Below are 12,652 nucleotides of genomic sequence, written 5' to 3' on the forward strand. Positions count from 1 at the left end.
AAAATCAGTAATGACTTTATCCTTACTCACTGTTTTAGTTCAGTGTAACAATGCAAACAGCACAGAAAAACTCAGAGATGGAGGGGCCTGAACAGATACCAAGAAAGCCAATGGAGTGGATTTTAATAGAGTGGGTTTTAATTTTTTGAAGGAAGTTGCCATACAAACAGATAGCAAAAATCTTTCAATCCTTAACAAGAAAGGTAGTAATCATACATTTTGGTGTGGGAAATCTATCATAAACAGTATTTGCAGAATGAATTATAGCACTGACTCTTGCTCATATTATAAGAGTGCAGAGGAAAGAGGTGGATATTCTAACAACCATTGGGTACAGAGAAAGACATAATGAATGAAAGTCAGTTTAGCAAGAACTAGGATGTCACATTCACATTCTCTGGAAAAATCCCTTTGCCCAGGATTTTTCCCCTAGGAAGCTGAGAAGCCTCAGAGAAAAGGGAAAAAAATATTATCTCATTTGATTCTCCTGTGTTTTGCTCATCTGGAATGTGTTTGGAGGTTGTTTACCACAGGTGACTGTTTCATTGGTTTCTGGTGTGAGTTGTTTTCTCTCACTGGCCAATCAGTGTCAGGACTCTGGAGAGAGTCATGAGTTTTCATTATAATCTTTTTAGTCTTCTGTAAGTATCCTTTCTGCATTCTTTAGCATAGTGTAGTTTACCATTTCTTAATATAATATAGTATCACAAAATAATAAATTACCCTTCTGAAAACATGGAGTCAGAGTCATCATTCCTTCATTCGTCTGGGGGAGCCAGCAAATTCAATACTAGGAGATAAGACACTATTTACTTCATATATTATTGGTGGAACCATTTATTTTTTTATATCAACTTGCATTAAACAAGGGGACAAATTTAGGATTCAAGTCAACAAAGAAACAGCTGTGGATTTCCATTTCTATTTGATTTATATTGTTAGAAATCAATGTCATATAAGAGAAGCACCTTCTGGTATATCAAAGACTCACTGTAGTGATTTTGAATGGCTCCATGGAAATAATAGTTATATTTGTTCAAAATTGATACACAACAAGTCTGGCGCTCTCTACATCTACTATTTAAGGCAGCTACAGCTAATTTGGAAGAACAACTCTAAATTTTAATCCAAGGAAAATAATTTTGCCTAACTGAAAAGAAATGATACAGAAGTATCCTCTTGATCTCAGGAAAATTAATGGTAAGGAAGGCCTGCATCCACCAATGGCTTGACTTTCTCTGTATCACCAGATGGAATCCACATCACTAGGGAATTGTATGAATTCTAAGAGACTTCTCTTTTTTGTTTCTTCACATTCTCTGGGCATAGTTTCAAAGGAGTTTAATGTTAGACCTACCCTCTAGACAAAGCTTTAACAGTAAATGAAGAGACTTACTCCTATTACTGTAGTCCAGCCAGACCATTTCAGTAAAATTCAGGCCTGAGTGCATTCAGTGGGAGATTTCCTAGGAAGTTCAGATGAAGCTAGGATTCATCTCAGCTTCTCTCTTCTGGTGTAGGAGAACTGACTGCAACTAGGCAGAGATGATGCATTGTTCTTTACAGTCCGCACCTGTGCCTAATTTAGTCTTGCAGCTAGAGCTACACAGCAAAGCACTTGACAGCTACTAGAGAGAATAGTCTGGAAACTGTCAGCTCAGAGGGATGCTTTTAGAGCTCTCACTCTTTGGAGTAAGTTCTTTTCTGTCTAATCAAAGGAAAAGTATTTTTGTTAAGAAACTTGACATTCCAAATAAGAGTGCTGTTAAGTCAGGGAATGAAAATATGAAATTGCTGTTTGTTACCAGTGCTGTAAATCTTGCTGAAAGCCTTCACAAACACACCAGATGCAGACTGCTAAATCCTTCCAATTCATGACAGCACCGAGCCACTGAGGGAATCACGCTTTCCACAGAGAGGATTGAGCAAGTACCAGATATGTAAAGCCTGTATGCATCAGTTATGATTAGCAAGGGATGCCACACTCAAGCAATAATTTCATATTGTATGGCCAGATAAAAATTTCACACCTATACAAGAAAAAGCTTGATTCTATGCATTCACACTAGTACATTAAATTTTGAGTGCTGTCAGGACTGAGTGTATAACCTAAAAACAGTGCAGCATTCAAGTTGTGCATATAAGTGTTTGTGTATACATGTATGCATGCAACAAAATTGCCATATCTATAATTATGCACAGAGATAACAATGTTTCCATTATATATTTCACAGCAACAGCTTCAAAATCAACAAGTATAGTTTTCTCTTGCTACAGATGGAAAGTTGGAGGCTGAACTTCAGGCTGAATTTGAAGTTTTGGAAGAGTTGATTAACTCAGAATTTTAAGACAATGCTTTAAAAAGCAAAACATTTTATAGATACATGACTCAGAAAAGGCTGAAATTTAAAGCATTTAGCTTGACAGGTGCATCTACATAAACACACACAGAGGTAAAAGGAGGCTTTGTACATTCACAGTGTGAAATTACTGTGAAAACACTGTGGATCTGTACAAAACTGAAATGTCTCCTTATTTTCAGCATAGGACAAAACCTTTTCAGCATTCAGGTGATGCATTTAATCACTTGCATATCTGTTGCTATTTATTCTTTTTTACATAGCTATGACAAAGGGGAAAAATGTAGTCTTCTAATTTAATAACCCAGATTGCTAAGATATATTCATAAACCATTCCATTGTTAGTTTGCCTCACTGGCCTTCTAGTCTGTTCCAACCGACCTTCTTGTTATTTAGCCTATCTTTAGCCTCCAGCATTTGTGATCTTCAGCTTACAAGAAATTAGGGCAATATCCATAAAAGGATGTTTCAATTTAGTTTATCCTGTCTTAGACCCAGAAAACAGGTTCACAGACCTATATTAGGTACTAAGAATAGAAATTTTACCTAACCAATACCCTATCCAACAGGAAATGCTGAAGAGGTGAAATTTCACCTCTTGTAAGTGTTTAATGCACCTAACATTGAGCTGCAGAAACATCTAGGACAAGACTAACATTCCTAGTTCCTAGTATCTTATGGGGGCTTAGAAGTCTAGGTTGTCTATGTTTAAACTGATGCTTAGCTCCCACTTTAATGACTTTCCTTTGGGATAACTATTCGGTGCTGGAAACATGCGGGAAATGGGAGGTTTACGAGAGCAAAATCCTCCTGTCTGAGAGTGCAAAAACCTCAAGTACTGCTGATAAAGGCGGTGGCTTCACTCTGGCTTCTACTTCCACAAAGGTCCCTCGCCGTCTTCTTACCAGTGCTGAGAACCAAGTCTCAACTGGATTTTCCTAGGAATTAGGCTTAGTTATCGGGAAAGCTTCAGCCTTCCACAAATTATTCTAAAAGTTATTCCTGAGCTTTCACTTAAATCCAAGAGCATTACCTTTAGCTGGAATAAGTCAGTTTTGAAGTCTATTTCTGCAACGTGACCTTTTACAAAAAATCTCACATCTAAGCCAAACGTCACTCCGGAGTAACTCAAATTCCTCCTGAAGTACGAAATGCCTGGACCCGAGACTGCAGGCGAGGGGAAGCACTGGGGCAGGAGGGCCAGGAGGCACCAGAGGTAGAAAATCTTCGGCGCACGGATCCGCCTCGGCCGCCGCTACCTCTCGGGGCTGTTTCAGGCCTTCCCAGCTGCGGAGTTCAGCCCCCTCGTATAAAAAGAAACCATTCTGTTCCCGCACCCTCCCGAGGGGCCGCCCCGGGCTGTGGGGCCAAGGCCCCGCTCCGGCAGCTCCCGCACCCGGCGGCATCGGCCCGCGCCCGCCCGGCCCCGGTTTCCGGCGGGACCTTGTGCGGCTGCGCTTCCCTTCCCCCGCGCTCGGCCGGGCCGCGGCGGTCCCGCTCTCGGTGCCCGGGCTGTGCCCGTGTCCGCCCGGGCTGTGCCCGTGTTCCCGCGGTCTCCATGCCGTCGCGGGTGCTGTGCCTGGGCGGCGGGGCCGGGGGTCCCGCTGCGCGCAGGGTCCGCCTGCTCCTGCGGCAGGTGGTGGGCGGCGGCGCGGCCGCGGCGCGGTATGGCCGCTCCGAGGTCAGGGCGCTGCACAGCTCAGGTAACCCACCCCGGCCCCGGTGTCTCGGCCCCGCTGCTCCCCCGGCTGCCTCTGCTCTGGCCACAGCCCCGGCGCTGCCGCCGCGCCCTGGGGAGGCCGGCAGGCAGGTGCCACCCCGGGCTGCGGGCTTGTCCTTGTGCTGCCGCCCCTGTTCTCATGTTCGTGAGTGCGGGGGCTCCGGAGAAGGGCAAGGGAGCTGGTGAAAGGTCTGGAGCGCAAGTCCCATGAGTGCGCTGGGGTTGTTTAGCCTGGAGAAATGGAGGCTCAGGGGAGACCTTATCTCTCTCTACAGCTCCCTGAAAGGAGGGTATAGCCAGGTGGGGGTCGGTCTCTTCTCCCAAGTTACAACTGACAGGATAAGAGGGCATAGCTTCAAGCTGCACCAAGGGTGATTTAAGTTGGACTTTAGGAAGGTTTTCTTCACAGGAGGTGTGATTGAGTGTTGTAATGGACTTGCCAGGGACGTGCTGGAGTCACCATCCCTGGAGGTGTTTAAGGAACATGCACTCAGTGCCATAGTCTGGTTGGCACGGTGGTGTTTGGTCATAGGTTGGACTTGATTATCTCAGAGGTCTTTTCCAGCCTGGCATGAGGGGAAAGAGCAGAGTTCAGTCACAGGCTTCCAGGGACGCTTATGTGGCTCATGATAGCTCCTGGTCCAAGTGCTTCAGCTGCAGTGAGGCAAGGGGCAGCCCTGCAGCTGGTGTCTGTGAGAGCCAGCCTGCTCTGCAGAACGTCTGTCACATCTCGCCATGCTCTCTGTCCGTTCCTGCATCTCGCCATGCTCTCTGCTCCTGCATGGCAGCGCTTCCTCTTCCCGCTGGGCAGAGCCGCAGGGTTCGTGTCGGGGCTGCCAAGGCTGCTGCGTGTCTGAGTGTGCCAGCAGCATGTGGTAATGAGATAAAGAGTTGACCTTGAGCCTGCAGTGACCTGAACTGCCCTGAAATATCCTCTGGTGACCCTTGAGACAGGTGATGGGCCTGTGCAGAATAGAAGCAGTGTCTGGAAAGGGTGACATATGCCTGTGGTAAGTGACACTTCTCAGGATGAATGCCAAAAGCAACAAAGCTCCTAAGTACAGAGTGAGTGATCAGTAGCGATCTGCAAGTGGTTCTGATGGGGGAGTACTTGCTCAAGCTCTTAATTACACCCCTTTAATCCCATTTCTCTACATTTTAATATTTTAAAATCTGTTTATTAGTTAGCCAGTTCATTTCTTTGTTTAGTTTCTGAAAAGTTACTCAAGAAAGTAGTCTTTGAGGGATGGATAGCCATAAAATTCCTTCAAGAATTTGTGAATAGATAATACCTTGTTTGTGAAAAGTACAAAAAAGACTGGAGTTATTTCCCATCAAACAAATTAGCATGAAAGAAAACAAGTTAATAATGAAGTGAGTCAAGTAAAACAAACACCTGAAGAAGGTAGCTCAGCACATTTTTGCCCTTTGTTGGGATGAGTAACCTTAAGAAGAAAAAGAAATCTAGCAGTGTAAAACGGTCATTCAGCTGTCATTTCATCACTTTCATAAATTTCATCACTTTAAATGTGTTGTCGAATGCAACTGAGTTTAACTCAGTGATATTTGTGAATACAGTCTGTATAAATGTGAATAGCAGGAGTATTCCCAGTTACAATCAATGATGGTAGGAGTTTTGGTAGAAAGATTTAAGTCTCAAAGCCCTAGAGAATCTTGTAGATAATATTAGGGATATTTGCCCTCCTAACACCTGAGACATCTCATTCTTTGTAGTGCTTCCCATTTTGTCTGTGAATTTGGATCAGAAGCTGTTTGTATTGAATATGAAGCATTTGTATAGGGTTTACCTGTATGACACATTTATAGTATTCCTTTTTTTGGTAACAATTTCACTTTGATAACACGTTTTTCATGATCTCAGTTAGCTGGTAATCATCACAAAGTTTCACAGAATGTCTCTTAATCACTTCTGCCCCAGGGGCAGTTATCTGTGTCTGTCCCTCCCATGGTTTCTCCTTTATTAGGCCTAAGATATCAGGCTCCTTTATCAATTCCATTGTGCTCTCTGTCTTAGTCTCCATATTTGGGACCTTGCTATTTAGTGTTTTTTTCCCTGTTTTACTTTGTGGGTGTTTTTTAAATTAATTTTTAAAATGTTTGTGTGTCCTCTTGCAGAGCCTAGCATTTTTTTGAGGATATTGAAGTTACAAAGGATGATCTGAATTTTTTTGTGCCATATGTGTTTTTGCTATTTCTGTGCAGCTGCTGTAATTACAGTTCTTGTTGTAAGTGGTGTTGAGGTTGCATAAATAAATAAGCAAAATGTGTCTTAAAAGGCTGGAAGCTGTTAAGAGTCAACTAAACAACAAATTGTTGTGTACACAGTAATTTGGATGTGACATCCCTGCCAGGTCAGGCTGAAATCCCAGACAGGATTTACTGTCCGTCCTGGTACATTCTGAGTGTAAGGGAGGAACTGTTGCCCGATGTTGTGCTGTTACATGAGAAGAAGCCATCCTTGTTAGCTTTTCAGCTCAGTCTTTGCAAAGTGAACGTGGCTTGCTGGTCCACTGGGGGCCAAGGAGGAATGAATCGCTAAAGCTGTCAAGTAGTGAAGCTTAAGAGAAGTCTCAAAGTGAAAGAGACTGCAGGACACAAGGATAATGGGAATGCCTAGGAAGGGTTTGGGGTTGCATAGCTTAATTAAGGAGGGAAGCAATTTATAGAAGCAAGTGTTGTAGAAGGCCGACTGTTGGAATCATTTTTAATGCGGGTTTCATGTTTCCTTCTAAAAGACTAAAAAGTATCACATTTTTGTAGACTGTAGATTTTTGTAGACTTGTGATGAATTAGGTTAAATGCACTGTGACCTGAATAAAATGGAGTTCTATGTAACTCAGTTCACATTTATTTAATTATTTTAATGTAAATGTAATATTAATGTTTTTTAAAAGTTGACATAATACACAATATTGGAGTTGCTGTAAGGGATTACAGGAAACAAATGCTGAATTTGATGTAAACTGAAGAGCTGGAAAAATAAAAACCATTGCCAATTAGATAGTACAGGCAAAGGAAGGTCTCTTGTGTGCTTTGTTGCTCAGTGTACATAAAATAACTTATGCTTTGTCACTTGTGATCGATCAAAATATGTACTAGCTACATTTGCTGTTTACTGTAGCACTGCTTGTCCAGGTTCACTTCCTCTACTTTCTTTATGTGAAGTTTTTGGTCAATTCCCGTTCCTAATCAAACTTGTGTTTAAAGCCTAAAAGATCTCAGTAATACATCCGAGTATATCTGCTGAGTAAAACACAGTCACTTGTGAAAATCATCAGTGTACAGCATCTAAACGATTGTGGTAAAGATCTATAATCTGAAAGAGGGCTATGAATTTGACTGTGTGTTTGAAGTGTTTTGTTTTTTTCCAGGTTTATCATTGTCAAAAGAGTAAAGATCTGGTTGATGATGGTTGTAAATGCTTTCTGGCACGTTGCCTTTTCCAGTTTTACCTGTGTCATTATCTTTGTTGAGGTTCACATGTTGACAGCTGAGAGTGTGTTTCTGACATATTTTTTTTTTTGCTGGCAAAACCTATTTTTAGAGAGACTTCATTATTTCTTCTTTCTCATGACATTCCTATAATTGTTCATTGCCTCCGTAGTTGTACTTAGGGGACTGCATTGTGGTGACTGAAATGATTCCAGGGATTTGATTTATGGTGAGCCTTGTGTACGGTTGTTGCGTCAGCACAACTCAGAAGGCAGCAAATGGGGATGGGAATTTTCAAAGCCAGTTGTCTGAAAGTTTGCAGTGTTATGCCTGGGTTATTTCAAATTATTCTAACATTTAGAAAAGAAAAGGTTCATGGTAAAAAAAATAGTGTATTTTATTAGACAAGCTGATGTAGCTGGAACAAAGGGGTAAAATGTCAGGTCAACTTCTGTAGGGCTTCGCTTTTGGTATATAACTGGATGTCAGTAAATAGTTTCTGAGTGTTAATATTTGCCTGTTGTTTGAAATTTAATTTTTTCTGTTAAACAACAGGCCTGATATGTGTTGATGTGTTCTACAAGTTGTGCCCAGCTTAATGTGTAAGATTGCAGTTATAGCTGCTTGGCATACTCAGGGACTCAGGATAGTTGTAGGCAATGCCATAGCTAATTTTAAAACTGTTTTGTCAGTTTTGGATAGCTTTTCAGTAAATGTGAAATTTCAAAAACATTTATTTTGGTTCTCAGTTGCAGATTCTTTTTGATTGAAATTCATTTTTGAAATTATACTGACGTACTTGTTATCTAAGTTCAGTTTAGAGTATATAGTCTGGTTTTTCTCCACTGAGCAAAATGTACTTCAGAAACCTTTGTGCAGTTTGAAAACACTCCGAGCTAATTTTTCACAAAAGTAGCATTGGCTACAGAAGATCTGAAAGGGAGGCCTGGTGATGCAGTGGGCATCTGTTACTGTGTGACTAAGAGGAGCTGGTGATACCACTTTCTACAGACAGCTAGCAGTAACCTCCCACTCACGAGCTTTCGTGCTCACGGGGGATTTCAGCCATGCAGACATCAGCTGGGAGGGCATTCTGGCATTGTGTGTGCACTCTTGGTACTTCCTAGGCTGTGTTGGGAAAAATTTTGTAACTCAGATGCCAGGGTTAGGGTTATCTCTTCACTTTGTCTGCTGCTTTCAAGTAGGGAAGAGCTGTGACCTGTTTGGTCACAGGTGGCAGCCTGGATCTCGGTGACTGGAACGTGACTGAGTTACACATCCGGAGAAGGGCTGGGAAGGTAAGCAGCAGAATTAGGATCTTGGACTTGACGACTGCAAGCTTTCACTTATTCAGGAGATTGGTAGGTAGAATCCTTTGGATAACAACCAGGAAGATGGAAGGTACACAGAAGAGCTTGAAAATTGTTAAATTTGGCAGTTTGGAAATGAACCATTCAGCAGTAGCAGAAGGCCTTTTTGCCCAAGCAGGGAACTTCTAAAAGACCTAAAACACAAAAGGGGAACATACAAAAGTACAAGTAAGGACAGACAGCAGGAGTGTAAAAGTGCAATTTGGTATGTAGGGACAAAATCCCTACCACCTTGCCTGAGTGCAGACATTTAGTCCAGAAGGACCCTGATGAACATGAGAACTGGGATGACAGAAACCTCCGACAGTTTAAGTATGAAGATCTGCTAGTGGACTAAAATGTTTCTGGGCAGGGACTGGCTAACTACAGCTTTGGTGAAAAGGCTGTGGGGTTGCAGTGATGTCTGGTTGAGTGCAGCAGGGGAAGAGATTGGCTAAGGTGGCTGTGGAACATCTGCCCTTGAAGGTTTTGCGATTCAGTCAGACAGAGCCACTGCTCATCAGATCTCATCTTGGCAGTAAACTGATGCTGAGGTTGAAGATGACCAGTGTTTCTGCAGTGTTCTGATATTTGATGAAATGGGCAGCTTAACACCTCTCTCACATGGTAAATGTATTAAGAAGGTATGTTCTGGAATTTATCAAGTCTGTGTAAGATCATCACGGTAGTAAACATTTAAAATTGACTCATAAGACTTTTTAAATTGAGCAATATCAGACTCCCTACTTTCCGGGTATTAGCCCAAACAAATAATAGCTTTTGCTAAGTAAAGATTGTATGCTTCCTGCCTGGCTGGATCATAGAATCATAGAACATGCTGAGTTGGAAGGGACCCTCAAGGTTCATTGACTGCAACTCCTGGCCCTGTGCAGGACACCCCAAGAGACCCACCATGTGCCTGAGAGCATTGTCCAAATGCTTCTTGAGCTCTGTCAATCTTGGTGCTATGACCACTTCCCTGGCAAGCCTGTTCCAGGATTCAGCCACCCTCTGGGTGAAAGCCTTTTCCTAATATCCAGCCTAAATCTCCCTGACACAGCTTCAGGCTATTTCCCCAAGTCTTATCACTGGTCACCAGAGAGCAGAGATCAATGTCAGATAAAATTTCACATTCACGTTGTTGATCTTTTACTAATGCAGAAAAATGAGTAAAAATGTTACTTTTCTCGAGTAAATACCAAGATTTCGGTTTCATGACACCTTGGACTGTAACCAGTAAAAACACTCCTTAGCCAGCCCAAAATAAACAATTGAAAAATCTAGTGTTAGCTTCAAACCTGAAAATTAAAAAAATAGAAGGTTTAAAAAGAACATTGAGTAGAGATTGAGTAATATTCAAATTTTATGTTTGGAGCAGTTTTATTGGTTTTTTAGAGGGAAAGATTTCCTTTTGCTCATAAAAAAACAGAACTTTAGTGGATTTTTTTGCTTAGTTCAGATAGGTTTTGTTGTGTAAACATTTCATCTATTTCAGTCAGCAGCAGCTGTCAGACTGCAGCATCCTGTTGACAGGAGCTGAGCTCCACCTCTATTATGTGTAAAGGCACTGGTGGTCAAGGAACAAACTTAAACCTTGTGAGTGCAGGGGATAGGTTTCTATGTCTCATATTCATGTTTTTGAGAGGTTTCCAATACTGATATGAGGTGCAGAATAGGTGACAGTGTTGCTCAGTGAGTGTAATGTTTGTAGACATAAAGATGGCCAATAAGAGCTGCTATGAAAGTTACAGGTTAGTTACAGGGCTGGGTTTTTTTCCCTCCCCTGAATAGTGTATTTGGCAAAGTTAAGGAAAAAGAATAAACCTGGAAAGTATAATTTCTGTTTCTTCAAAATAAGGCAGCTCTTCAAGGATTAGTAAGAGCTGACACTCTTGTCTGTTTCTTTATGGAAGTGTGCTGGATAAATACCAGTTCAAAGCATAATTTTTTCCCCCTCCTTCACATGAGAATGAAATTAAGACCTGGAAATATATATTTGAATATGATATAGATTTCAGACTTTCCTTTAACAGGTATGGTTTTATCACATTGAAATTATTATTAGCAGAGCTTAGCACCTTCACAGTTTTAAGATGTTCTTGCTGTTGCAGGCTCTTGAGACCAGATGGATGGTCTGTGTGTAAGTGAATGTGCAATATACTAAGGAGAGTGTGTTAATCTCACCTATTTTCAGGACTAAGGAGGCCAGAAGGCAATAAATTCATCAACGTAAAAACATAATGTTCCTGAAGCTTCATTCTTACAAAAACACAGATAATACAAATATGATTTACACATGAGATTGGAACTGTTTGTGTTGTATACTCAAAAACCTAAATACATGTGTAGATCTCTTCAGGTTGTTTTCTTTTACAGTAGGATTTCTTAATTTCTTTATTTTAAAATAGCCTTTTTGAATGTAGTGATTTTATTATTGTTTTATTCATGTGGTTTTTTACCAGAAAAATGGCAAGCAGAATAAAACATCTTTCTACTTTCTAAGTTCTTAATGTGTAATTCTTGATGTGTAGTCTGACGAGTGTTGCTGTAAATAATTTAAACAGCAGTGGCTTTTTCTTTTCAGCATAGAGGAAAAAATAATAGGATTAAGGAAAAGTCTCTTCTTGGGAGGTGGAGAGGTGAGGAGGGATAGTTGGTGTGGTACTTACTAGCTGTTAAGTTCAGTCAAACCTGCCAGGTGCGTAGTGAGACTGCATGTTCAGGAAGCCTCACTGAGACTGTAACATCACATCATGCACAGTGGGTCAGAACAAAGGTCCATCAAACCCACTGTTCCATATTGGCCAGCAGTGAGTAGGAGATGCTGGGGGAGAATAAAAGCACAGGGCGTTCATGCAGGGGTGCCCTGCCAAAGTGCCTTCCCAGCCTCCGGCTGCCTCCGCTGCGGCTCGGGGCCTTGGAGATGGAGGTGCTGCCTTTCTGTTCAGACTGAGTAGAAGAAATAGGCCTGCTTGTCTGAAGAGCTCTTCTCAGTTACTGTAAGAAACAGATACAGACAATAATATTGCTTCTGTCTAAAATGTAGCTCTAAAGAAGAGAGTGTATCATTCAGTGCTCTGCAATTACTGGGTAGCTATATGTCCATGTATGCCGCTCTGTATTGCCAGAGGTGCAATTCACACCTGTCTTTTTCAGATGCAGTAGAAAGAGCTCATTGCATGTATTGGGGCTGTTTTCAGTCCCTTATCTTTTTTTTTTTTTTCCCAGAGTCTCTTCAGGATTGTGTCACTGGTTTCAGTCTGTATGCACTGCCAATTTTTTACCCCTGTTGCATAGGCTCTCAGAAGACCTCCTGTGCCTGTATCCTGTCTTCCCCATGAGTGGGATGTCCCCTTTACCTTTTGGGTTCTGGCCAATGTGGCTCTTGTTTTGTTTCAGCAGACATGTTTCTTTGTGTATATTATGCACTGCTTGTATCCCACTGTTTTCCCCAAAGACTGTGGTATCTAAGGTTACTGTTTTCTCTGTGGGAGATGAGAAAGCAGAAGCATATCTTCACTGCTTGCCCAAGCAAGCCTGATACAGCCTACAAAGTCTCCATCACAAAATCCTGTGGATATAGCTTTTGTCCACAATAGTGTGGGAGAAGCTTGTGGAATGGGTTGGAGTATATGTGGGCAGTTCCATAATTTGCCATGTAGTCAAACAATTTGGGATACATGTGCTCAAATTATGGGTTTTGCTGATTTAACATCACCATTTAACCAAGCAGGCTGTTATCAGTTCTTTGCCAGCTGGTGAAACACTAG

The 12,652-nt window shown here is 41.8% G+C and overlaps 1 protein-coding gene across 3 annotated transcripts in view; it reads left to right on the forward strand.

Annotated features, from left to right (window-relative positions):
* Positions 1-3,839: 3,839 nt before the first annotated feature.
* Positions 3,840-12,652, forward strand: part of VWA8 (von Willebrand factor A domain containing 8) — a 184,056-nt gene continuing 175,243 nt past the window's right edge. For all 3 annotated transcript variants that reach the window (XM_059493551.1, XM_059493553.1, XM_059493552.1), the window contains exon 1: positions 3,840-4,063. In XM_059493551.1, the coding sequence (XP_059349534.1) occupies positions 3,919-4,063 (145 nt within the window). In that variant the 5' untranslated portion in view covers positions 3,840-3,918. The remainder of the gene's footprint in view (positions 4,064-12,652) is intronic.

The sequence above is a fragment of the Ammospiza nelsoni genome, chromosome 2 (assembly GCF_027579445.1).
Source record: "Ammospiza nelsoni isolate bAmmNel1 chromosome 2, bAmmNel1.pri, whole genome shotgun sequence".
In the NCBI taxonomy this organism is placed as follows: domain Eukaryota; kingdom Metazoa; phylum Chordata; class Aves; order Passeriformes; family Passerellidae; genus Ammospiza; species Ammospiza nelsoni.